The sequence below is a fragment of the Cryptotermes secundus genome, unplaced genomic scaffold (genome assembly GCF_002891405.2).
Source record: "Cryptotermes secundus unplaced genomic scaffold, Csec_1.0 scaffold257, whole genome shotgun sequence".
Classification (NCBI taxonomy): Eukaryota; Metazoa; Arthropoda; class Insecta; order Blattodea; family Kalotermitidae; genus Cryptotermes; species Cryptotermes secundus.
Window position 1 is genome coordinate 372,502 of NW_019734352.1, and position 26,310 is coordinate 398,811.

A 26,310-nucleotide genomic window follows, 5' to 3' on the forward strand; every position below is an offset into this window, starting at 1 on the left:
ACAACTTCAGTCACATCGGCGCGCTCCGTGACTACACACGCTGGGATCATTGCCCTCCACACTTCAGCCTGCTGGACTCGAAGAAATCTTTCATCCATTCGGAGACTGAAGGTTATTATTATTATTATTCGTATTATGTTATATTTATATATTATATTATATTAATATCATCATTATCCTTCTTGTTTATTGAACTTAGCTTATTGTCTGCAGCATCGCCTCTCTTTTGTTTCATTTCGGAATTATGCACGCGGAAACAGTGTTATAGTTTTATTCAAATCTTATCCTTCAGTGACTGGCCTTTTGTATATGGGCCGTCTTCTATTGAAGCTGCTCTTACTGACGCTTTAAATCAGGCCATTCCTTTCAACTATACTAAGAAATTAAATTTTCAGAAAGGTTTTCCAGCATCTAGAAATATTACATAAATAGGAAGCCTCGTTATTTTGGATGCTGTAAGAAAACTAAAACCGACGCGCCTTAAGCCGCGTTTTCATGCCTTCGTAAATTTCTCAAAGTTACTATTACGTTTGGTAGAAAGCCGAAGTCTAGTCCATGACAGCCTCAAAAATCAACTCAGTCATTTTTGGAAATATGATTTTAAAAGTAAAGAAAAAAAATTATCTATTGGAAGTTCGTGATCATAATTTTTAACGATTCAAAAAATATTGCAGATGATTTTGCTAATCATTTTAAATCAAATTTCATACTACTTCTCAGGCCATTAATTATTTTTGTTCTGTTGCTTTGACTTCTTACACGCAGCTCGTGCTTCTGCAGTTGAAGTTAGTACAACTATTATACTGTATACCTACACACAGAACAACACAAATGCAGAATAAATGACCCCAGATATCCATACCTCGAGTGGGATTCGAACCCACGACCCCCCAGTGTTCGAGAGGGCGAAGACGTTTCATGCCTTATACCGCGCGGCAACTGTGAAAAGCTCTTTGTCTCAAACACCACATCAGGTTTAAATCCCACAGGACTGAGGTTAGATATTTCTAACGGAAGCAACAGAGTGTGTCTCCCTCCACCTCACCCGGAGACGGAAATTGATCAAGTTTCCAAAACGTTGTATGTCTTACGATTCCGGACGATGGACAAAGTCCAGACTTTGTAGTCCAGAATGTTATACCCATCGTCAGAATCCATTACAATCTAGAAAAGTGTCTGTTTGTGAGGTAGTTATAAAAGTAATTAACATAATGAGGGAGTAGTCCAAAGTTGCTGAATCTACAAAGAAGCAAAGAATGAGGAAGTGTGTCAAAAGCACTGCTTAAATCAAAATAAACTAAATCAGTTTGTCCTTCAGCGTTAACCGGGCGTGGACATGGTAGCATAAGTAATCAGATTGGTCAAAGTGGAAGTAAGTTTACGGAAGAAAAGCTGAGGTGGATTAAGCCTATATTCAGACAAATAAAATAAATAAGCATGACTAAATAATTCAAGCACTTCTGAAAAACTGCTGAGCAAGGAAAGAGGTCCATTTCGAGTCATATAAATAACATAATTGAAAATACAGTTTATACTGCAATTTACTACTACTACTACTACTACTACTACTACTACTACTAAAAAGTAGGAAAAAAGTAAAGCTATCCCTGTAACAGGCCATGAAGGCCCATAGGGTTGTGAGACGTTGAGGGTCCCACATTATCTAGACAATCGGCTCAAAGATGGCGGTAAGGTTGTCAGCCTTACGCGCCGGCCGCGCTTTACTCGCCAGGAAATTATTTAATTAATTCCTGGTACTCATTTCTGTTAGAGGCTGGGTCAACCCCAGGGCCATAGTGCGGCTGGAAGGATTAGCTCAATTGAAAAAATCCAATGACCTCATCGGGACCCGCGACCTTCCGACTTGTAGCATAGCTACCGCGTGCACGTCACAGATCGCAGTATCTCCATCCTTCTCTAGTTATTCTGTACAATGAAAGTCCTCGTTCGTCTTCTTGTCACTTTCTGTTCCGTGGAGGAATTTCTATGCATTTTCAAAGCCACCACAGGAGTTGTCCTGCTCCTAATGAAGACCTCCACTTCCTTTCACATAAGACCGTTCTGCTTACGCTATTTTAGTATCCTAATCTCGTAGTGAAGCCGATCACAATGGCCGCGCCGTCTAAGGCATGAGCCATCTTCACCCGCTCGAACACTGGAGTCGTGAGCTCGAATCCCACTCAAGGCATTGATATCTGCGTGGGTTTATTTTGTCCTTGTGTTGTTCTGCGTGTAGGTAGCAGCCTTGCGACAGGCTGATCCCCGTCCAAGGAGTCCTGTTGTGTATAGGATTAAGAAACTGAAAAGCGCCCAAGGTCCAAATGGCTGCAGAGCCACAGAGAGAGATAGAAAGAGAATCCCATAGTAAATGTGATGTTAAGAAGTAGTTCTGCCAGATAACTATGATTATGTATATTACAGAGTCATGACAGTTGAGGATATGCCCTACTCGCCGTGGGATTTCGTGTTCTTGCAACATATTATTGTCGTTGAAGTCCTTGAGTGTCTCCTTCTGGCTTAACGAATGTCAACAAATATGATTGCCAAATTCAGCCTTCAAGAACTCTATGTTTGTATGTGGCAGAAAGAAAGCAACAGAATAATGGCATTTTTTTACGGATTCGTCTGTTACGTCTAGTCCAAATAGTGTAATAAGTACACGTGTCATTTTAAGTTATTTTCTAATCTGCTGCTTGAAGAGGTAATCCAAGGCGGCCAGTATAGGGAGGTTTTGTCTAATTTAAAGACGCTTTGCAAGGCTAGGTGTATATAGAATCGAATATTAGAGTAGTTAATAAATAATGAGCCGGTCGCGGTAGCCGAGCGGTCTAACACATGTACTGTCTTCGCTCGCTTGGAAACCGGGATCGTGGGTTCGAATCCCATTCAGGAAATGGATGTTTAGTTTGTGTGTGTGCGTTTTTCTGTGTTTGTGTACAGGTAGAGGTCTTGCGACGAGCTGATCACCTGCCCAAGGAGTCCTACTGAATGTGTAAGATCTAGAAAAACCGAAGTGAACGGAGAAGTACATGGAGGTAGGCCTAGGCCACCGGGGCTGTAGTGCCAAGGGGAAAGAAATAATAAATTGGAAATAATGAGGAAAGAAGCAGTCATAGACTAATTTAAGGCGCTGTTTTAGAGGGAATGAGGAAAACCACAAGAAATCTCAACTATTACACCCAATCTACAGTCCATTCGCGGAGACGAGAGAGTCCTCGTAAACAAATGCACGCGGTATCTCCTTCGCTCTTTGAATGAAATCATGCAGCGATCACGTGATGCGTGTTTCGTTGCAGGGACGTCCAAAGTTCACTCTTAAGTCTGAATGCACGTTAACGTGCGTCCGAATGCGGTGAGTACACTGAGTAACTGCGCGCTTTGTCCACTCCTTGCTGTCAGCTGTGGCGACTCGGGGCTTGCTTTGTTTACGCTGACTGTCTCGTCTCCGCGAATGGACTATAGGGACCGAGATGTGAACATGGGACCGGCCGAACAACAAATAGGAATGCTGATCCGTCGATGCGCATTATGTAAACAAGAAACACTGACAAGTGTCTGTTCCTGTAATAACACGGGGCCAATCTGGTGTATACAAATCAAACTGAAGTCATTTTAGATTTGAAGTTCTCGCAGTAGTGGTCAGGAAAGAGTCTATGTTCTGGGGTATAAAGGCGTGTAGTCCGATGAAAGCCAGCCGACGTTTCTGAGGAACATGTCGTCTTCATCTTCAGAATCGAATAACAAGCCAAACAAGAGCTCTGCTTGTAACTCACTTTCACGCTGTTTTCTTGCTTGGTTTAATTTTTGACACTGAAGATGAAGGAAATATGTTCCTTCGAAACGTCGGTTGACTTTCGCCAGACTATACGCTGTTACAACACAGAAGATAATGTAAATACATCGCAACACAATGCAGGGATACGAAAGGAGCAACATGCCGTCTGATTTCAAACAGAATTCCCTGTGATAAATGAAGACTCCAAGCGACGAAGGTCAACAGGAACGCTGGTGAAAACTGCAGCAGGAATAAATTTGAGCTTTCAGGTCAAACAACGACTGAAAATAATTGATGCAATGTGTCACATAGAATTTCTCATTTTCACATGCCACATTTTTCAGTATTATGTCCGGACACAAAAATGAGTAAAAGAAACCACATGAATATGTAACATGAAGGCCCCCTTTAAAAAAATGTAAAAAGGTGAAAATGAAGTCCCTGTGCTTAACTAATTAAGCACTATGCCATGAAGACGTGTGGGGTAGTGGATGTATAGGTCCACATTTTCTTGACCTCGGCATTAGTTGGTCAGTGGTCCGCTTCACGCCCCGGCCGCTTTACCGCAGAGGAAGGAGTCCCCGATACCCATTGGATTGGTGGATGGGTGGACTCTAGACCCGGTATGAACCACATGGCGAAGTGAAAATTCTTGACCCTACTGGGATTCGAACTCCGACTCCTCGGTCGTCCAGCCAGTAGCCTACATGGTCACCTGACTTTAATTCGCTTAGTATTTTGTTCAGTGGAGATATTGGAAACCAAAGCTTTTTAAGGACTCCCCTAAGGATACATATTCATAAAACTTTTGTACTTATTTTGCCGCCCAGAAAGTGTCCTGTAAATTACGGTGTGTCATATTGTGACGTTCTCATATTAGATACTGCTTCACTGCCTAAATTTTCTAAACTTGTCCAATACATTCAATTTTCGGTATTAAATACACAGACGTATGCTACTGCTGTATCACTGTGTGCCCCTGTAATCATGAGCCTACGTTTTGACACGTAAGGACGGCTTAGATTGGGATGTATTTTGTTAAGTTAAGGTGGAGTTATTCAGAGAACAGTGTTCGAAAGATCTGCTTACTCTTTTACACGTTGCTCCTGTCTGCTGGAGCATATTCAATGCCTACATATTATTTCTCAGGCTATTTTTGTTATAATGTTCTCCATTTCGTTGTAATCCATGTAAATTTGTTCCATTACCTTAACGAACGTCATAACGTACCGGTGTAAACTTCATACTTACAAATAGAATATATGTGACAAGTCACTGTGTGTGTTGAGTGTTGCACGCATATATTAACTATTTAAAACAACTCTAATCGTCTATATTGTGCCCCAGAAGTCTCAAAAATGCGACCCGCCAGTCCATTTCACAAGGCCCTTGCACTCAGCTTAGTCTAATTATAGAATTTTGCCCGTGTCAATGTCGAAAAATTTATTCTATTTTCTATTTTAAGACGTTCTCTGGTCACGGGGGGTGCACGCGGTTGCGTAGTTGGTTGAGCTACTATGCTACAAGCCGGAAGGTCGCGGGATCAAACCCCGATGAGGTGGATTTTTTTTTAATTTACTTAGTACTTCCAGAACACTAAGGCCCTGGGGTTAAAGGGCGGCCAGCGCGTAAGGCTGACAACCTCACCGCCATCTGTGAGCCGATTGTCTAGAAAATGTGGGAGCCTCAACATCTCACAACCCTACGGGCCTCCAAGGCCTCTTACAGGGATACATTTACTTTTACTCTGGTCACGGGCCAAAAGGTCCACTGTTTTCTACCCATCATCTAGGTTATGCATGGCTGATTATTGCTACCAGGTAACACAAAGGAAATCACATCTAGCCTCGCACCCCAAGCCCTGAGGGCAATATCTTCTGCCAAGGGGTTAGGCATTTCCCAGGGTTTTCTTCCTTGAGGACAATAAGCATGTGGTCCTTACATAGTCACTCTTCTGTGAATGTATTAGCGCGAAGAAACTGTTATATAGGAGCCCAAAACAATGTTCAAAAATCCGTGGTAATGAGTTAATTTTCCCCAGGCACTTCCGGATCGCTGTTGGCCAAAACTTGAAGTAAGAATAATTGTCTTATTGTAAATAGCAAGTCAAAATGATTTATATTATGCCTAAAATGTAACAAAGTTCACATTTACCATGTAAGGTCCGTTTCACAAAGTGTTATTGGCCAGAAGTCAGCCCATGTTTTTGGAGGCTGGTTGGTGTTCTGGCGACTGTAAGAATTTTATCTCTTCTCTAATGAAATTTAGCTACCTATTGAACCTTGCAATCCCTGTGTGTGGTACGTTTTTCGTTTTGTGGCGTATGTGTCAAAATATAAGTAGAGGAAATTAAAAGAAATGGGTCGTGTTTTTCAAGACAAGTAGGAAAGCCCGTACTTTTTCAGTGTAGTGGATGATACCATTAGTTGCCTCGTTTTCAATAAGAGGGTTGCGCAGTCACTACCTTTTGCACACAGATAGGTTTGGTCTCCTAGAAGTGAAGCTAAGAGAAGACAACTTATAGAATATTAAATCTAATGTTCCACGGCAGATGAATATATTTGCTCTTGCTAGTAAGCAAAATAAAACGAAAATTCACGCAAAATTTGCTATCACATAAATTACTGCAAAGAAATCGAAACCATTCCCGAATGACATGCGAATTAACGATTAATGAAGCCAGCAGAAGTACTTTGCCCCGAAAAGCAGCGGCTACTTGAAGTCATCAGCCTTTCTGCAAACACAGTGGCTAATCGTGTGAATGTCCTGGCAGAAGATATGCAGTATCAGCTTTAAAAAACGGGGGGAAAAAAATGAAGGCATATTCAATTATGGCTGTCCAGAGTACAGAAGCTACATATGCCGCGCAAATTGCTCTTCTTATTGGAGGTGTCAGGAAGAAATTTAGATTCTGCTAGAACTTTTAGTTTGTTCCCTAAGAGAGGAACAACACGTGCTGAAGCCTTCTTCCTGGATTGATGACTCTTTTTGGTAAATAAGAATTGTCTTGGGGTGAAATGTTGGGTTTTGTAGAGGCAGGGCTCCGGTTGTTATTGCCAAATGTAACGGTGTCGCAGCAACATTGGCAGAAACCTAGGGACCAACTTCTTCCTTTATCTTCCACTGTTTTCTTCATCAAGAAGCGCTGTGCGCGAAAAAGTTGAAGAAGACACACGTAATAGAAACTGCTGCTAAAACTGTGAATTTTATTTTAACCATCGTGAATTTATAGAATTAATGGGCGAAACAAAAAGTGAATATGGTGAAATAATTTACAAACAGACTGTGATGTGGTTAATTTGCGGATCAGTTTTACAACAATTGTTTTAAAAACTGAATGAGATCAAATTATTCGCGCAAAATTACATAGAAGAGAAGAACTGAATGGTGAAGGACTGATAAGAGATAAAGCTTTCCTTGTGCCTGTGACAGCCCACTTCACTACTGCTAACAAAGAGCCACAAGGCAAAGATATGCTCATTAAACAGACGTCTGACAGCGTCAAACCTTTCAAATTCACGCTTCGTTTGTGGAAAGATCATTTAAAAGTGCCTAAACTTTTTCACTTTCTGCGTCTGAAATCCCTATAAATTATTTTTGCTGAACTGATTCATGGACATTCCAGGAGCACCTAGCCTGAACCGATAGATTTCTTTAAATGAAATTGCAAGACTTTTGTCCTTATTTGGCAGAAGGTAAACTTTCTCTACTCAGACATTCTAGGTTAAGAATATCGCAATGCTCGGCAGCTCCAATGCTTTTTGCACATGCACACACGTGGCCCAACTACAGGGTTCCATCAACTGCTTTATAAACTGTAGCCAAAGCAATCCGCACTCTCATAAATAATAATTGATGAGAATGTGGATTTACGAAAACACTTTGATTAACAGTGAGGTATACAAGCATTTTCTTGATATCGCTGAGTCAACAGTACCAGCAAGTCTGAAACACGTTAACTTAGGGCATGTTACTAGTATCATGTACATAATTCGGCCTGGCTGCAGGTCAGGCATGAATCTTTGAAGAACAAAGGTCAGAAGTCATGGAAGTTATCGTGTCTTCAAATGGTTCTTGCTTTTAAACTGTGATTTCCTGAGTTTCATCAGATATTTGTTGTAAATACATCAAGAGGCGATCTCAACGCTTACGACCTCTGCTGTATGCAACGACAATTTGATCCACGATATCTGAATTTTACTTCCAACATCAATACTGTTGACTAATAATTTGTGTAGGCCTATCTACAATCCTAACCTTGACTACCATCATTTTCTCAAGTCATTCGAAAATGAGCACTCCCTGTGGATTTATATGAGTAAACAACAAAATAGACCGCCACTGTGGTCTAGTGGTCAGAGTTCCTAGCTACAGATCCAGAGGTCCGGGTTCGATTCCCGGCGCCACCAGATTTTCTGAGAAGTAGTGGGTCTGAAACGGGGTCCACTCAGCCTCGTGAGGATAATTGAGCAGCTATTTCAAAGAAATGGCGACTCCGGTTTAGAAAATCGAATTAACGGACATGGGGATTCTTTGCGCTGACAATGCGACACGCTCTATCCGCTAAAGTTGGCACTAACTTCGCCAACAAGCGGCTATCGCTCGGTCAATATAGTTTGCTTGTTGACCATAACCACGGAGTTTGTTGTTATGTTTGTTTGTTAAACAACAAAACGACGAAAAGCAGATCTCTATTAACAGACAGAAGTGTGAAATTTGTAATGACAGTGGTTTCCAATTATATTTCACCCAGGATAAAAATCCTCTCTCGGTCCGAACAACGTCAGTTCTCCAGACAATGTACACGGTAGCTAAGGTAAGATTTCACAAACTTAATAGTCTAGTCATATCTGTAGCATAAAATACAATAATTTTTCTTCGAAATTTCTTGAAAGGATTACTGAGCTGGGTAAGTGGGCGTGGACAGAATGAAAACGTGAAACGTACGTCAACGGAAGTATACAGTGCAATACGGTTTAAATTAACAATATTAATTATTATTATTATTATTATTATTATTATTATTATTATTAACAATATAACATTTCCCTGATTTTAAGAAGCCACGAACTTTGTTTAGCAATAGGTTTTCAGGAAAGAAGTTATTGACTAGCGTCCCTGTAACAGACTATAGAGGCCCATAGGATTGTGAGATGTCGAGGCTCCCACATATTCTATACAATCAGTTCACAGACGGCGGTAAGGTTGTCAGACTTACGCGCCGGCCGCCCTTTACCCCCAGGAAGATTCCTAATACTCATTTCTGTTAGAGGCTGAGTCGACCCCAGGATCACAGTGTGGCTGGAAGGATTAGGTCAATTGAAAAATCCAATGACCTCATCGGAATACGAACCCACGACCTTCCAGCTTGTAGCACAGTACCTTAGCCATCTACGCTACCGCGTGTCCCTTCGATTGCAAGATGCACCTTTAATTTTTAAGCTCAAACAATGAACATATCTGTAACAATACAAGTTGGCCGACCTCTCTTCATCACAGAAGTTTAGATAAGACATCCAAGCCCCCATTAGGTATTTCATACCTTGTCGCACGTAACGACATTTTTAACAATGGAAATATGCAACAAGTAATTTCGGTATCCCATTTTTTGCTATCTTTGTGTTTATTGTCCCGTGACTAGTGTTACTTTCCTTGCACTTCAGTCGCAAAATGTATTTTGTCTTCATGGATTCTCAGACGCAATATAACGTAAGACTCGCCCCGAATTAAAAAGATTTAAAATGTGAAAAATTGAGTATCTTAGAATCTTGGGAATCCGGCAATAATCTAATGAACCAATTTTAATATTGTATTTAATTTTAAATAAAATATTTAACTTTATATTGCTGAAAATAATGTGCTGTTAGTCAGATCTTTCGAAATTAACCGTTTAGCCCGCGTACGATTTCAGTTTTATACCCTGTTATACCATACTAATCACACATTGCAAATTGGCTTCATGTTAAAAATTACACCGATAAAATTAATGTAAAGACATTCTTCAGAATATTGCCTAGATACACACATCCAAGTAACCTTGCAGGTTTGCACTAAATAACTTGGCTACGAATAATCATTGTTCCAACACACAAGACTGGTTTCTGATAGACTCAGTTTCAACACGACCTTCATGTTGACATACTTTCGTAACGATATTTTAGAAACGCCGAGTATTTTTCTTAGTCCTATGCTTGTGATTCACACTACTAATATAGTTTCAATCATAGATAGGTGAACCATATTCTCTACGTTTCATCCATAATCCTCTTCTCTGACAGCTACAGAGAACCACAATTTCATTGTTTATAATAATACGCTTAAATTCTGAACCTTCATTCTAAAAGCAGTACACTTTACTGTATTTTTTTTTTTTATATTAACTTTTTTTTCTTGTTTTACTGACGTAATAAACAGGCTTTAATGTAGTGTTTTACAAGATGGATGTGTTGCGCTTGAGAGGATCAGTTCATTTTAAATATTTTCTAGAGTTAAATAAAATATCAGGCCCACACAAATGCAAATTAGGCAGATGAAGAAGAAGAAGAAGAAGAAGAAGAAGAAGAAGAAAAGAAAATGGCCAGTAAAATTGGGCCATGCTACTTTACTCGCTAACTAGCAGTCCACATTTTCCGACAATACCCGTTTTCGTCTAACGTTTCTTGTTGTGCAAAATGAAGCGTTGCTGTCATCGGAGAACGCATTTATGTAATGAGGGAAGTTTGTTGCCTGCTGGAAATGCGTCGTTAATTAACCAAACAGAGAGATCTTATTTACATTTAAAAGTAGGCCGCGCCATAGCTCAAGCGGTTAGTCACTGGCTTCCCACTGCGGCGGCCCGAGTTTGAGTCCGGGTCTGGTCAGGTGGGATTTGTGGTGGACAAAGTGGCGCTGGGGCGGGGTTTCTCCGAGTGCTTCAGTTTCCCCTGCCAATCTTCATTCCACCAAATTCTCCATCAACATAATAACCCGGGGCAGGCTACAATAGGCCAATCAGTGGCCGCCGTGCCGAGTGGACCCAGTTGGGCTCAAACACCCACTAAGCGAATTAAAAAAAATAAATTTAAAAGTTATTGTTTCCCTTCTTCTGAAACGGCGACACGGACAAGCGATTTTAGTTCATTTACAGTCCAAGTAGCATTATGGGTAAGCAGAGTACGCAGACCCAGCATTTCAGTGAATTTCCGTTAGGGTGCAGCACATGCCGGCGGGTTAATAATGGGGCACATTTTAACCATGGGCTTCAGAGTAGCAGAAATTTCTCTACTATGAGCCTGCGCATTTTCAAAATACAAATAAAACCCGTAACACAGAAACATAGTCTTTCTTGGTTTCGAGCCCCGTCGGGACCCATGACCTAATTCATGTTTATCGTGATTTCTGATATGTCTCGAGACCAAGAATGACCCTTCACTTTTAGGTCTATACGAGTATATATAGTGCATTCACTGGGGAGGTTCTGTTCTCAAGCTTCCGGTTGCTGTGGCCTCTGGCAGCCGTACGGAAATCTTAGGGTGATGTCCCATAAGAACCATAATACCACGCGAAGAGTACAGTCATATACGTGAGTTTGTAAGCTGTGTAGTTGAGAGAAAACTCGAAATTTCGGAGGAATATATCCTCTCCATCTTCAGAACCGAAGAGTAAGCCAAGCAGGAAATCAGCAGAAGACAGGAAGCTGGGTTCTTACTTACCGTATTCTTAGATCGTGTATGTTGAGGCGACATGGTCATCCGAAACGTCGGGCTCTCTCCGAATTGCGCTGCGTTACAACCCAGGAGACCGCGCTCTTCGTAGCCACGGCTGAGTAAACATCATGTCCGACATTATAACAGAATTTCGTATTATCTGAGGTTCTCACAGCGATGGTTATGAAAAGTATTATCTACTGGTTTATAACGCTGTGTAGTTCACTGGAAGCCAACCGACGTTTCAGAGGAACATGTCGCCTCCACTTTTAGAGTTGAGGACTAAGCCAAGCAAGAAACCACCATGAAGCAGGTAGCAAGCAGATCTCTGCTGGACATGCATTTCGGGTAGGGAAACGAGAAATAAATACAAAATTTTAGGAAGAATCTATACGTAAAGTGATCACTTCGAAAACGATGGAAGATATGAGAAGATAATATTAAGATGAGTCGTATGAGGACCGAACTGTCTCAGAAACTTATCCGACAACGGGATTTTGTATAGGCGGTTTAGAATCTTCGAGTTCCGCTTACACAATTTCAGTATTTTCATATATGAACTAACATTAACTACTACCAGTATAGATTTTTTTCCCATTCTTTTTTTTAATTATGTAACCTTCAGAAACATTACTTATGACTTTTGCTTAACTTTTCCGTTTACCGGCTGAAAGTTCTCTAAATCGATGGCAAGGAACTGCCCTCATGACGAGATTCATGTTATTTCACTGGGAATTAACACAAGAACTTTGTCGAAACCCCTAAATAGTTATGTCATTTGGGAGACCTAGAGTTATGTGGGAAGATTTAAAATGTGCATTAAAGAAATCGGTTCTGGGGGTGTGGAGTGGATTCAGATGGCTCGAGGTAGGCTAGAATAATGGGCTCTTACAAGCACCGCAATGAACTTCATATTCTCATAAAAGACGGGGAAAATTTTTGACGATCTGCGTGACAGTCAACTTCTACAAAAACGGAGCCTGTTCTGACTTCATAATTTACTTTTGAATTATCTTCACATTCTTTTGTTGTGTTCAGATTTACTCATTTATCTTTCATTCACAGAGTTCTGTGACCCGCAATGCATAGCAGAGCAGGCTTTCTAAGGTCCGGGCTGCGCCTGGTATGCAGGCAGCAACAACGGCTCGCTAGTGTTTCCAGACATATTGTTAAGTCGCCCTTACCAGACGTCGAACTGCCGACCCTCTCTGTACCAGAATACGTGTGGCAGCATGTTGACCAATGGCCCAATAAAGTGGCCTTCGTAAGTAGTACAATTATCATACAGAGAACACATATTGTTTATATCTGACAACAATGTGTTGTAAAGAAAATTTTGGCCTGATGATAAGAGGAACGAAGTAAAGCAAAAATGGAGATAATTACAAAATGATCTTAAAAATTTGTGCACTTCGTCAGATATTAGGGTGACAAAGTCAAGGCAGCAGGGATGGCTTTCACATATTACACACATGAGGAAGATTAGAAATATTTAGAACTCTTTAATCGGAATATTTAAAGAGAAAAGACGATGTGGATGACCTAGACTTAGATGGAATTATAACATTAGTATACATCCGAAGCTGGGATCTCATGAATACAAAATAGGAGTTCTAACAGATCGGTAGTAACTTTCTGTGTGAAATGAGGTTCAAGCTGAATGGTGTCCGCATTAGCAAAGATGTCACGGTGTTTTGTGACGTCTAATCAACTGATGTAGGTCTACAACAGGTTATTTAAATTCAGAGCTTTGCACTTTTCTCCTGATATACGGCTTTGACAGTAGCCGGATCAGTGAAAGCATGAACACAAGTAATGGCAGTACTGCCTGCCATGTGCTCCCTTACCTTACCTGCCCCGCCCACTTCCACATCTTTAACACACGAAGGGGTTATTATGTAGTGTTACAGGCTAACCATAAGACAGCGACTTTAATAATATATAATAATCTGACGTTTTACTAAATATCGCACTAAACTGATTATAATACAATTAAACTATATCATTTCTCACATGAGGCCGGAATACGAATAATAATTTATGGGAGTGGGGCAAAGCATGCAGAGATGAGGTAGCTGCTAGCTAGATGACTGGGAATATTCTGATTTCCTTAACCAAATTTGACTCACCGTTGTCTCGGCTCACATGACTAGGAATGCGGTGTGACGGGTCGTCACTACAGGTACGCGGAGGCGCGCGAACTCTGTCGGCGGTTCGCGGCATCTCTGCGCCGGGCCGGTCTGCAGCCCGGCCATACACTCGTCATTGTGATGCCCAACACAGCAGAGTGGCCAATCATATTACTGGGCTCTGTGGAGGCTGGAATTGTTGTCTCTACTGCTAACCCAGACTGCACGGCTGGTAAGTATACCAGCAGTCCGACACGTCATGGAAGATAAAGTCTGGCAGCTAATATATACTCCGTCTGCTACGGGAACAAGAGTGCATCTTCGTTAGTTCGTAAATCGTTACACCGTCATTACTAGATCGTATTGTAAACGCACTTCTGTATTCATAAACACATGATGATTCAAAAGGTGATTGGGGTACATGGGTTCCCAAGATTAAAGCTGAAAACGGTATTAAATTAAGATTTTTATTGGAATAAATGTACTCTGTATATTAAAATTGAAATTTTATTGAAACGTTACTCTATGTACAGTAACCTCATGTCTCAAGGAGACCTCTGAGCCAAATTTGTAAGGACATTTCCCGCCCAACAATAGTCTCTAACGCCTCTGGTAGATGGGGGAAGCATCTAGATACCGCTGAGCCAGTAGAGGCCGAACTCGCTGGCTGAGTCGGGACTGATGACACGCACCAGTACCGGTAGGGTATAGAGACTGGTAGAATATCACAGGGGGACGTACAATAGATCAAACTGGTCGCGGTGCATGGGGAAACCCACCCCCTCCAATAACAATAAAAAATAATAATATTATTTATTGAAATTACCCTAAGCGTTTAGTTTGTAGTTACGTCAGTGAGTTGAATGCCTATAGTATTGCGTCAACCGCTAAACAGAGGAATTGTATTAGCTGTATTTGTTACAAACAAATGGTCATAAGTCCTTAACCGTAAGCGACGGAGAAAAACGGATTGCATTTCTGAGAAGCTGGCATTTACGTTTATTAACGTAATTCACTCCCAATGTTTCCCCTACATCTTTTACGGTCTGGCCGTGGCAGGCGGTTGTACGTTTGTAAAATTAGGAAAATTATTACATGTTTTGGGTAATAGTTTGAACAGTGTACAATTTTATTTTGGGAAAAAAATTAGGGCAATTTTTGGATAGATCAGTCTTTATTCTTTCATTTAGATGTATATTTTTTTATTGCTAGTGGGGTGGGACTAAGTCCCTTGTACTGTGGCCACTTCTGGCCTATTGTACCAGCCCCAGATGATAGGTGAGGGTGATTGTGGAGCAATTGTTGGAATGAAGATTGGCAGGGGAAACCGAAGTACTCGGAGAAAACCTGCCCCAGCGCCACTTTGTCCACCACAAATCCCACTTGACCAGACCCGGGATCGAACCCGGGCCACCGCGGTGAGAAGCCAGCGACTAAGCGCTTGAGCTATGGCGCGGCCAATGGGCACTCTTAATACCAAATAATTACGGCAGGTCATCCCTCACTCATTAACCTACACAGGCTTTGTCAGTCAGCCACTCATCTAGAATCAGCCAGATGAGGCCAGCAATAGCAGTCTTCTTCGGGCTTCCCCGATCTTCAACTTTCTCAGTCGACCATCAGGAGGGACCACGTAGGGGCTTACTCTGACACAGCCGGTCCACAGATTTTGAGATCTGGAAATCGCCAGCCAAGAGTCTCAGAATTCCTACTCCCTTATACCCATTGGTCAGCTATTCTCATATAAGGTAAGGATTGTATTCTGACATGAGCTAGTCTCAGGTGCAGCACAGCTGGACACGACCCTGATCTCCCGTCTTCAGAACCTGTTTTTGTGTGACCTGTTTAACCCTTTGACGACGGGATTTCTTCTAAATAGCCTATAACAATTCAGTTTACGCTTCATACGTGTGAAGGCACTATGCTTCAAGCCGGAAGGTTGCGGTTTCGGTTCCCGATAAGGTCAATTGATTTTTCAATTTACCTAATCCTCCAAGCCGCAATATGCCCCTGGGTTCTACCAAGTCTCTAACATAAATGAGTACCAGGAATCTTCCTGGGGGTAAAGGACGGCCAGCGCGTAAGCCTGACAACCTCAAAGCCATGTGGGAACCTCGACGTCCCACAACCCTAAGGGGTTTCATGGCTTGCTGCAGGAACAGCGATGTCTAACCTTCACGCGTGCATTAAGGTTCCGCTAGAAATATTAACCAGTTAACCCTGTTAGCAATCGCTGTTTATATACTCTGTGGGCAGAACTTAGAATTCTAGTTGTTTCAAAGCAAGTGATACTTGTACAACTCGGCATTAAAGTTTTAAATAATTGCTTATTATATGGAGCAACATTGGGAGCCTCACTTAATTTTCCTGAAAATATCTTTCTTGTTTCAGATGAACTGTCGCGGCAGTTAAGAGACTGCGAGCCCAAAGCAATAGTGACACTGTCCACTGTACTCCCCAAGGTGCAGAAAGCCATCGCACTGGCTGCCAGACAAGTGAAGCCTCTCACTGTCATCGCACCGGGAATTGAACCGGGGTCTCACATTCCGACTGGGACTGTTGACTTCCGAGAGATGATTCGAGATGGAATTGATACTTCAGACTTTCGATTTACTGGGAACGCCGAAGACACGGCAGTTCTGCCGTACTCAAGCGGGACGACGGGGTTTCCCAAAGGTGTGATGCTGAGCCACCGAAACATAGTTTCAAACATCGCACAGCACAACGATTCGCCTGAGATAAGTACCTGTGAGCCCGCCCTAGGTACGACCCTCAATTTTATATAAGCAATTTCACCGATCAATTTTTGGGAGAAATTTGATTGGAGTCACAGTTGGTCATCAACAACTGTGACTCAGCGTTTTTATGGTGTTAATATTTCTCAGTCTTTCCAGGTGAACAGTGTCTTACAAAGGCAAAGATCGCCTCCATTTCATTTGGTGATTCACGTCTTCTGCATTTGAAACGCATTTGTTAATTATCACAAGATTTGTTGCAGTTGTTTGTATTTCTCTGTAATTGTTGTAGTTGTTAATCGTATTTGGTTTGTATTCATTGTGGTAGGATGTCCTTGTTGTTGTATTTGTTGCAGTTGTTTGTATTTCTCTATAATTGTTGTAGTTGTTAATCGTATTTGGTTTGTATTCACTGTGGTAGGATGTCCTTATTGTTGTGTTTTGTGTATTGTGTTTTGTTTGAACGTGTTGTCACTTAGTGTAATGTGTGTTACTTGTCTGTTGTGTCCTATTGTGTACTACTGCCACCGGGCTAAAACCCAATTGCAGTATAATAAATAATGTAATGTAATGTAATTCCAGTATACAAGATCGGGCAAATAAATTTCGAGACTCATTTTTAATTTTACACCGGGTGATGTGGCAACGCTATTACTTGGAATGTTAGGTGGTAGAACAAGACACAGCTCACACGGAAAGTTTGGGTAAGCTGCGTTCAGTAGACAATATCTCGTTAGGTCACTGTGCGTCCTCAACTTTCTCCAGACGTGAAAATGCTGCGTACGATGGAACAGAGAGTGAATGTGAAATGCAGAAATCGACAAGTGAAACGTTAGAGGTGTTAAAAACAATTTATGGCGAATCTACTATGAGCAAGATTAATGTTTCTATATCGCAAAAACGTTTCAGAGAAGGCACAGAGTATGTGAATGACGATCAAAGGCAAGGTGCGCCCGTAACAAGCGCCGAGAAAACTCTTGCGATCTACTGCCGGTTAATTTGAAGTATGATAGCTGATGAGCTCGATATGAGCAAAAGAGATGTTTAGGAAAATGTTAGTACAGGATCTTGGCATGGGAAAGTTAGCAACGAAGCTCGTGTCGCGGAATAAAAGGGCAGACGTCTCACTATGTACATGTACTTTATGGAACAAATCCAAGAAGACTATTTTTTGGATCGTGTCATCACTAGTGAAGAAATATAGTGTCATCAGTATGATCCCGAGGCCAAAAGCCAGTCCATGGAAAGGTGATCAAAACTTCTCTCAGGCCAAAGAAGCCACGGATGTCAAAGTCCAAGATCAAAATAATGTTGGGCTATTTTTTCGACATCACCATTTTGAATTTGGACCACTGTTAATCAGATATTTTACATGGAGGTGCTGGAAAGTCTAATTGATGCCATGAGGCGCCAGCGAGGAGAGTTCTGAAGAGATCGTTCATTAATTCCTCACCATATCAATGCGCAGTCACATCCTACGTTTCGAGTGTCGCAGGTTTTACTACGAAAATGCATCTCCGCCATGAATCATCGCCCATACTCTCCTGGTTAGGCTTCAGCTAACGTGTGGATGTTTCCAGAACCCAAGAATGTGCTGAAAGGAAAACGACTCTCGAGTCTGAGCCGTCAGATCATTCGTAAAAATAATTGACAGACATTCCTGTTCAGAAATTTAAAAACTGTTTTGAACGATGGCCGAATAGCTATATTGTGAAGAATTGTAGGGAGATTACTTTGAACAATTCTAGGTTGCTAAAATGTACAGCTCTCAAAATACATTTAAAAAAATATTCTCGAAACTTACTTGCCCGGCCTGGTGTATGAGCAATTTATCGCATACCCTATCGAGTTTTATCAGCGTTTCTATTCTGAAAGATTTTTACGAATAATTGTGAATTCAGGAAAATGCAGTAGGTTATAATCGTTCCAATTCCGCATGGCCCTCGTACTAGACATCGTCCGTTGAGGAAAGAACGTAAATTACAAGTGTTTGAAAACAGAATGACGATTATATTTAGACTTAATTAGAGGGTATGAGTTTTTTTCCCTTGGCACTACAGCCCCAGTGGGCCTAGGCCTACCTCCATGAACTTCTCCGTTCACTTCGGTTTTTCTAATCCTACACATTCGGTAAGACTCCTTGGGCGGGTGATCAGCTCGTCGCAAGGCCTCTACCTGTACACAAACACAGAAAAACGCACACATACAAACTAAACATCCATACCCTGAGTAGGATTCGAACCCACGATCCCGGTTTCCAAGCGAGCGAAGACAGTACATGCCTTAGACCGCTCGGCTACCGTGACCGGCCGTGTATGAGATTACGTAATATAAATCATAGATGAGCTAAAGGATGCAAGAAGTGTATATAGATCTTTCTTGGAAGGAGACGGCTGAAGAAATAATAAACAAAATATAGAATGGCATTAAGTATATCTTGTGGAAATACAAATTGTTTGATAGTTATCTTCGGTATCAGAAATATCAGATTTTCGGATCTCATATCAGATAGATAACGCATCACTGAATAATTATCTGCAGTTGTCCATATCTCTTGCCTCTGCCATGTCATAATTTTGCAGGTTCACATCAGGATGTCCTGCCTGCAATTTTGCCCTTCTACCACGTCTATGGCTTGAGCGTTATGTTGCTGGCTAAATTAGCCCAAGGTGTCAAGTTCGTGACGCTGCCCAGATTCGAACCCAACTCCTTCTTCAAACTGCTAGACGAACATCAGGTAACGTGAGATTCTCATTTCTGTAATTGTGTGTTGTAATTGAGTAATACTTCCACATTCAACTAACGTCTATATTATCGCCTTGTCTGCAGGCGACTGTACTGTATTTAGCGCCTCCACTCGTTCTGCTCCTGGCTTCGCATCCCGGTGTGAGGCCGAAGCACCTCCAATCACTCCGCCACGTTATGTCCGGGGCGGCGCCATTGGGAAGTCTTGATGTGGAGCGCTTTTTGAGGAGGACACCGCCAACAACTGACATCCTCCAAGGTAATACTTGACCGTCTCGAAAGGTAACATGACGTGTGTGTCTACTTCAGTGAGCTACATGAGCAAATTGTTGCAGATGCATCCCGCTACAGATAGGGCATTGCACAGAGGCATAACTTCCTTTGCATTTCGTTACATGATCCTAACCACTAGGCCGAAAATATTTCGAACAAGAGTCCTAAGCATCAATGAAGATCTTTTTACATTTCATATTGTGTAGCATACTGTGAAGACTTCCACAGCGGCTGCGCGGTCTAAGGCATGAATGTCTTCGCTCAGTTGGACGCTGGATTCATGGGTTCGAATCCCACTCAAGGCATGGATTTTGTGTGTGTGTGCGCGTGCGTGTGCGTGCGTGCGTTTATTCTGTATTGTCCTGTGTTAAGGTAGCGACCTTGTGACGGGCTGATGACTCGCCCAAAGAGTCCTACCGTCTGTGTAAAATGATTACGGAACTGAATAAGAGGCCTGGGCCTTGAATTGAAAAAGAAAAGGCATACTATGAGATCAACATTCAAGAAATATTTTGAGCTTCATACACAGCACGGCTGACAATGGACGGATGAGCTTAAAAATTCAATTTTCCCGACAGCACTCAGATGGTCCCAGTACCACGTCTATGAAACGTACGGAGAGTCACAGGACGTGGTTACCTTCACTTCAGCGCCTACGTCTGTCGCGTAGTCTCAGTCTTCACGTTCTTCCGATAGAAATCATGTATAGATGGCCTGCCCATGCGTGCTACATATCCATCCCATAGATTCATCTTGATTTTATTCCCTTTATAATAGCTGATAAAAGCGAAAAATTAAACTGTGATCTGAGAGGATTTTGTATATATGGTAATGGACCTTGGGTTCCGTAAAAGGCGTGGAATTTCCTGAATAGCCGAGCGACTATCAGCTTCTCAAGGAAGGCTCTGCTTTAGGGGCTGACTCCCAAAATATCCTGTTCTGTAACCACCTTAATCTGAGTTCTTCCTTTAGAACGACAGAGAGAATTAAAAGGTGTTAAAAATGATGGCGTGGGTGCTCAGGAGTGAATCCAAGACAACTCTCCCTTCTTGTGCAGGGTACGGCATGACAGAGGCCTCGCCCTTGATCACACATGGGATCATCGGCAGCACCGACTACGACTCCGCTGGCGTACCAGTTCCCAACACAGAGATGAAGGTGGTGGACGCAGAGACCAGAACTGATCTCCCTCAGGGGGAAATGGGCGAGATCTGCCTCCGGGGCCCGCAGGTGAGGAGCGAGTCCCGTGGGTCCGTGTCTATAAATAAAACTCTCTCGTTTGTAGCTTTTCGTATCTAAGTCATTGATCCAGTTGCAATAATCGGTTTGTATTGCAAAAGCGACATATGTCTTCGCGATATATGTATATGCATAGTGAGATCACTGTGTGGGGTCAACGTGGTAAGTAATGAAACGTTGGTCAGTGGAATAAAATATATGATTGACATAACAGAAATAACCGGCCTAAGAACAGGCACACTCTATACTCCATATTGCATACATACATACGACTTAGGTCCTTTATGCCAGTGCCTTGTTCCACTAAACCGAGAAATGACGTCGGTAGTTTTTTGTTTCCTTAGTTTCTTGGGATAGGGTGAGACTGAGTCCACTTGGTACGTCGGCCACTAATTGGCCTATTGTACCAGCCACGGATGATAGATGATGATGAATATGGAGCATTCGGTGGAATGAGAATTGGCCGGGGAAACCGCAGTACTCGGTGAAAACCCGTCCCAGCACCATTTTGTCCATCACAAACCCCAAATTACCTGACCTTGGCTCGAATACGGGCCGCTGCGGTGGGAAGCCAGCAACTAACCGCATGAGCTATGACACGGCCAGTCACGTTGGCAAGCACAAATGTCACATTACCGCTGTTATCGGCCTTCTTAACGACTGCTGTTTAGATCAGCTTGCATGAATCATAAGCGAAATATGCACAGAATTTTATGGTGAAGGGTTCTCGGAAAGCCGATACTTGGGAGACTTGAGAAACAGGATAATATTAATCTGGCTCTCTAACAAGTAAGTTATGAGGATATGATTGGACTGAAACTGATAAGACGTATTTATCATGATTTTAGTCACGGGGTGCTGAGTTTTCGAGTTGAGTTCAGTCACCAGAATATAAGTTTACTTATATGTGTAGGGATGCCGGTCACGGTAGCCGAGCAGTCTAAGGCATGCACTGTCTTCACTCGCTCGGAAACCGGGATCGTGGGTTCGGATCTGTTTCCTGTGAGGTACGAACTGAATTCTTATATATTATTCTTATACACTGCCGGTCACGGTAGCCGAGCGGTCTAGGGCATGTACTGTCTTCGCTGGCTTGGAAACCGGGATCGTGGGTTCCAATCCCACTTAGGGCATAGATGTTTAGTTTGTGTGTGTGCGTTTTCTGTGTTTGTCTACAGGTAGAGGCCTTGCGACGAGTTGATCATCCGCCCAAGGAGTCCTACCGAATGTGTAAGATCTAGAAAAACCGAAGTGAACGGAGAAGTTCATGGAGGTAGGCCTAGGCCCACTGGGGCTGTAGTGCCAAGGAAAAAGAAATATGTGTAGGTACAGGGCACCTGACATTCATCCAGAAGACACTCCTCCAATTCCACAAGTAAAGTGGCTACAGTAGTTTCATACGTATAACCTCCTCTGCAACCAAATTTCGATGCATCACAGTGGAAAGGAGGTTGAGGAAGGAACACTGAAAGGAGAACGGAAACGTCATATGTGAAGTTTACAGATCGGCGATGCGAGTAAATATAAAGGGGAAAATTAAGAATGAGAAGATGGGGGAACAATTGCAGATAAAGAGTACATTGGAAGATATAAAGATAATCCCTGCCCACGAAAAAAGACAGTATTTGGAAATCATGTCCTGCTGAAAGACTATTGTATCAGGGACATTATGCATTTTCTATGAAAGTGGAGAATATGGCGCCCTAAATCAAAATGGAAGGAGCAATTTACCTACCTTCGTACTGATGAAATCGTTGTTATGGTAGAGAGAAAAAAAAGACGTTTCCTTTAGTTCATTAAATAAATAGATTCTTATTATGGGTCAGGTGATAAAGCACATTCAGACTGTTGTTATATCTGATGATGCAAATCCACTTAAAATATAAATCTTCTAATATGTCTCAGGTGTTCTAAGATTCATTTAAACAAACCAGCCCTTCTTGCCTACGAAATGATGCAGAAGTACTTAAAGTTAGAATTACTGCATTTTTGGACTTTGTTCATCGTCCTGTATTATAAAAACTATAGAACGTTTCGGAAACTGGATCTCTTTCCTTCCTAAGGTGAGTGGGAGACACCTATACTGTTGGGACCCTTACAAACAGCTAACATCAGTCACCGGACAACCCATATCAGTATAACTGCAACTAAAGAAAGATCTTAGCCCAGGCTTTGTCGAAGGAAACTAGTGGGAAAGAACGCAAAAGAAAAATTGCGACAAAGCAGACACGGACCTCAAACTAAGATTGAAACGGAGAAGAAAATCTCTTGCCACAAACCTAGCCAATAAACCAAGTCCATGCATAGAATTAAATGGAGACTCTGGGAAATCATTTGAGCCTATCTCTAACGCCATCTGTAGATCAAAAACTGAAAACCCGGAAATGAAACCTCATAGAAACCTGTCACGTCATACAGAGAGCTTCTCTGTGACCTGCTAACCTCATTGCTGATAAGAGGGTCAAGATGTGAGAAAATTCCAAACTGGGTGAACTGATCGGTTTGTTTAACCATCCCATATGGGCCGATTCCTTGTATTTCCTATATCTGCTCTTACGATCAATTTCCGAAATGCTAGCTTCATCCCAGCCTACCCTATGGCCCTCTACATGTGCATGTTGGGCTAATTTTGAAATTTCTAGAAGACTCTCTTTGAGATTGTGCCTATGTTCACGGAGCCGCACGGCTAGAGGTCTGCCTGTTTCGCCAATGTAACTTCTGCCACATTCAGAGTGAATGCTGGAGATGCACTGTTGCGGATCTCTTTCCAGCCCGGTTCTCATGAGCGAACTCCTAAGAGCGTGTTTAGTTGTGAAGCTCGTCCTAATGTTATATCTGTTCCCCAAAGGCTTGAACTTTTCAGAAAAGCCCTTCACATGTGGGATATACACAGAGCCCTGAGGCTTTTGCTCTCTATTCAGACAACTCCTACCCTTGGAGTTAATGACAGAGTCAATGAAACCTTGGGGATAACCACTGAGCTGGAGATCACTTTTCAGGCTGTTATGTCTTTAACCAGGTCTTGGCATGTGGTGGAAGCTCTATTGTGAAGATTCTGAACCAAACTTCTATTCATATACAGCCGATAGTCAGAGTTGAATTTGAGGTATCGGCAAGTGTGGCTGAGTTTCCTGTAGATCTTGTTGGCCAGTATCGTCCCTTTCCATTGATCAATTCTTGTTAAAATACCAGGAGATTAAGAAATACAATACAATACAATCTGCCAACACGCGATGCCTCTGGTGGTGAAGAGCAGACTATTTATGCTTCAAGTTATGAAGGGTTACTTAAAATATGAATCTTCTATTGTAATTCAGGTGATATAACAGTAGTTAACATGAGCTACTTTTGATATGTATCAGGTGACGAGTTACTTAAGTCTATCCATGCGTTTTACGTCTCATATGTTTAGGGGCCACTTATGCCATCATTGTCTCCAAGGTCACGGAGAGTTGCCTATAGAACTACACATTCTTCTTGTGTCTCAGGTGATGAAAGGTTACTTAAACCGACCTGAGGCTACCGCTGAGATGATCGACAGTGAGGGCTGGTTACATACAGGCGACCTGGGTTATTACGACAAGGAGGGTCATTTCTACGTCGTGGACAGACTGAAGGAACTCATCAAGGTCAAGGGCTTCCAGGTAACTCATGATTCACAATAAAGGAACTGATATAGACCAACGACTTCACAGATCATTCAAGTTATTAACTTGACATCATCAAACAATCAATTGAAAATCATTTCATTTAGAGTTCCAGTTCTGTCGCACTGGTAACCTGCTGACAGTAGTAGCCTACTGCATACAATAGTGGTGACTGTTTCTGAAGATATTGTCACGTGTACGCGTGACGAAAATAACGGGTTATACAGTGGTTACACTTCGGTTACAATCTTTATTAATTACAATTACTACAGCGCTATCGCTATTCTACACACTTTCAGTTCACCGTTTCAAACGCACTAGGATTATCAGCTTTCACTGGTCGTGTCCTGGCAACGGATCTCAACACAGAAACTATGACTTCAAATCAGTATGACGTCTTCTTGTCTTCAGTCACTTTGTACTCCTCTATCCCAATCTGTACACAACAAATCTTCACAATTCTCTAAGGACATGCTCCATTCCCGTCCTTGTATTCTCAGCTGACTTGTAGCTTCTACTGGACTCTTTTCCGTGACGGGTATAAAGCCGGCTTCTCAGCTATGAGTGACCTGAAAACGACCTCCACCATCGCCTATAAACCTTCGGCACGGACTAGGCAAAAAAAAAAAAGACACGTGATTCCTAGCTAGCAACTTCATTGGTGCACTGACTGTTGCCTAGCAACGAGCAATAACATTCGTCCATTGACATACAGCTTCCATTGTTTCCAAGACACATATTGGCCGAAATGAATAACGTCAACAATAATTTGTTTCCTCTTATCACTCCATAAGCATACTAAATTAAAGCAGTTTCTGTGAGATAATGATCACCGGTCACAAGTTAGAGAGGCTGTAGACATCAGACCGTGTGGTCTATTGACAGAAAATATTTGAGCACATTCTTGTGAGAATTCAGATGAGAGCGGCTCCAGTGCCCAAGGCCATGACATACAGGTTCTGTTAGTGCCATATTCTTGTTGAATGTAAAACAAAACAATCAGAATTTGGAATTAGTTTCAGGCTTCATTGTGGTACTAATGACTCATTGGACCTCGAAGTATGACATTTTTCACAGCGATACTTCATAAAAATAACTCTAAATTTCACATTAACTATTTGTGGTAAATTAAAAATGGCAGAACTGTTGACAATACGAAACTGCGAGGATGTATGTGACCAATTACGAAAAGTGGAAAATATGCACAGACGTGGATAGATAAATAAATCACATATCAAGTTACAGTCCTTGTTAGCCTCGCCACAGACTGATGCATTTTGGGGGAAACATGTGCTCTTTGTTAAACAATTTCTTTCTTCAAGTCATGTTCTTGGATATGTATCCTGATTATTTCGTATGAATCTCTGGCGCCGAAACTTGCACCGTCGGGTGTGACTGTCAGTGTCCCTCAGCAAACTGTAGCTCCTTCAAATCTTCATGAAAGCTGAGGCCCGTGCCCAATTAGAAGTCACAGCAGCCTCCCTGTACCGATCTTCATTTTCGCTTTTCTATTAACAGGTAGCACCAGCGGAACTGGAGGAGATTCTGCGCAGTCATCCTGACATTGACGACGCAGCAGTAATTGGCGTCCCTGACGAGAGGGCGGGCGAGGTTCCAAGAGCTTTTGTTGTTCCTAAAAGATCTCAAATCTCCGAAGAAGATGTGAAGAAATACGTGGCAGAGAAAATGTCAGAGTACAAGCAGCTGAAAGGGGGAGTGGAGTTCCTCGCCAGCGTCCCTAAGAGCCCTTCGGGCAAGATCCTGCGAAGGATGCTGAAAGGCCAATAGCAAACGTGACCACCATAACAGCGCCCCTAGGATGAACGTATTGAAAATTCGGTTAAGTTAGATAGGCTGAATGTACAGAACCTTGGAAGAGCCCAGGAATGTAATCAAGAGGTAGAGTTTATGACTTATGATATGCCCTCTTCATTGGTACGTTTGGTGTTCGAAATTAAGAAAAGTAAATGCCAGTTGGCCGGTCACGGTAGCCGAGCGGTCTAAGGCATGCACTGTCTTCGCTCGCTCGGAAGCCGGGATCGTGGGTTCGAATCCTACTCAGGGCATGGATGCTTGTGTGCT

At 42.2% G+C, this 26,310-nt stretch overlaps 1 protein-coding gene across 1 annotated transcript; it reads left to right on the forward strand.

Annotated features, from left to right (window-relative positions):
• Positions 1–26,275, forward strand: LOC111868823 (4-coumarate--CoA ligase). Its single transcript, XM_023859839.2, has 9 exons — positions 1–111; positions 12,526–12,724; positions 13,614–13,821; positions 15,981–16,352; positions 18,907–19,061; positions 19,154–19,328; positions 20,400–20,572; positions 24,070–24,225; positions 25,747–26,275. The coding sequence occupies exons 2-9, from the start codon at positions 12,542–12,544 to the stop codon at positions 26,014–26,016; spliced, it is 1,692 nt and encodes a 563-aa protein (XP_023715607.1). The 5' UTR covers positions 1–111; positions 12,526–12,541; the 3' UTR covers positions 26,017–26,275.
• Positions 26,276–26,310: the final 35 nt, after the last annotated feature.

Coding starts and splice junctions, on each gene's coding strand:
- LOC111868823 (XM_023859839.2), top strand. CDS start 12,542: ATGCATAGCAGAGCAGGCTTTCTAAGGTCCGGGCTGCGCCTGGTATGC. Junction 16,353..18,906: donor TACCTGTGAGCCCGCCCTAG/GTACGACCCTCA, acceptor ATAATTTTGCAG/GTTCACATCAGGATGTCCTG. Junction 19,062..19,153: donor AACTGCTAGACGAACATCAG/GTAACGTGAGAT, acceptor CCTTGTCTGCAG/GCGACTGTACTGTATTTAGC.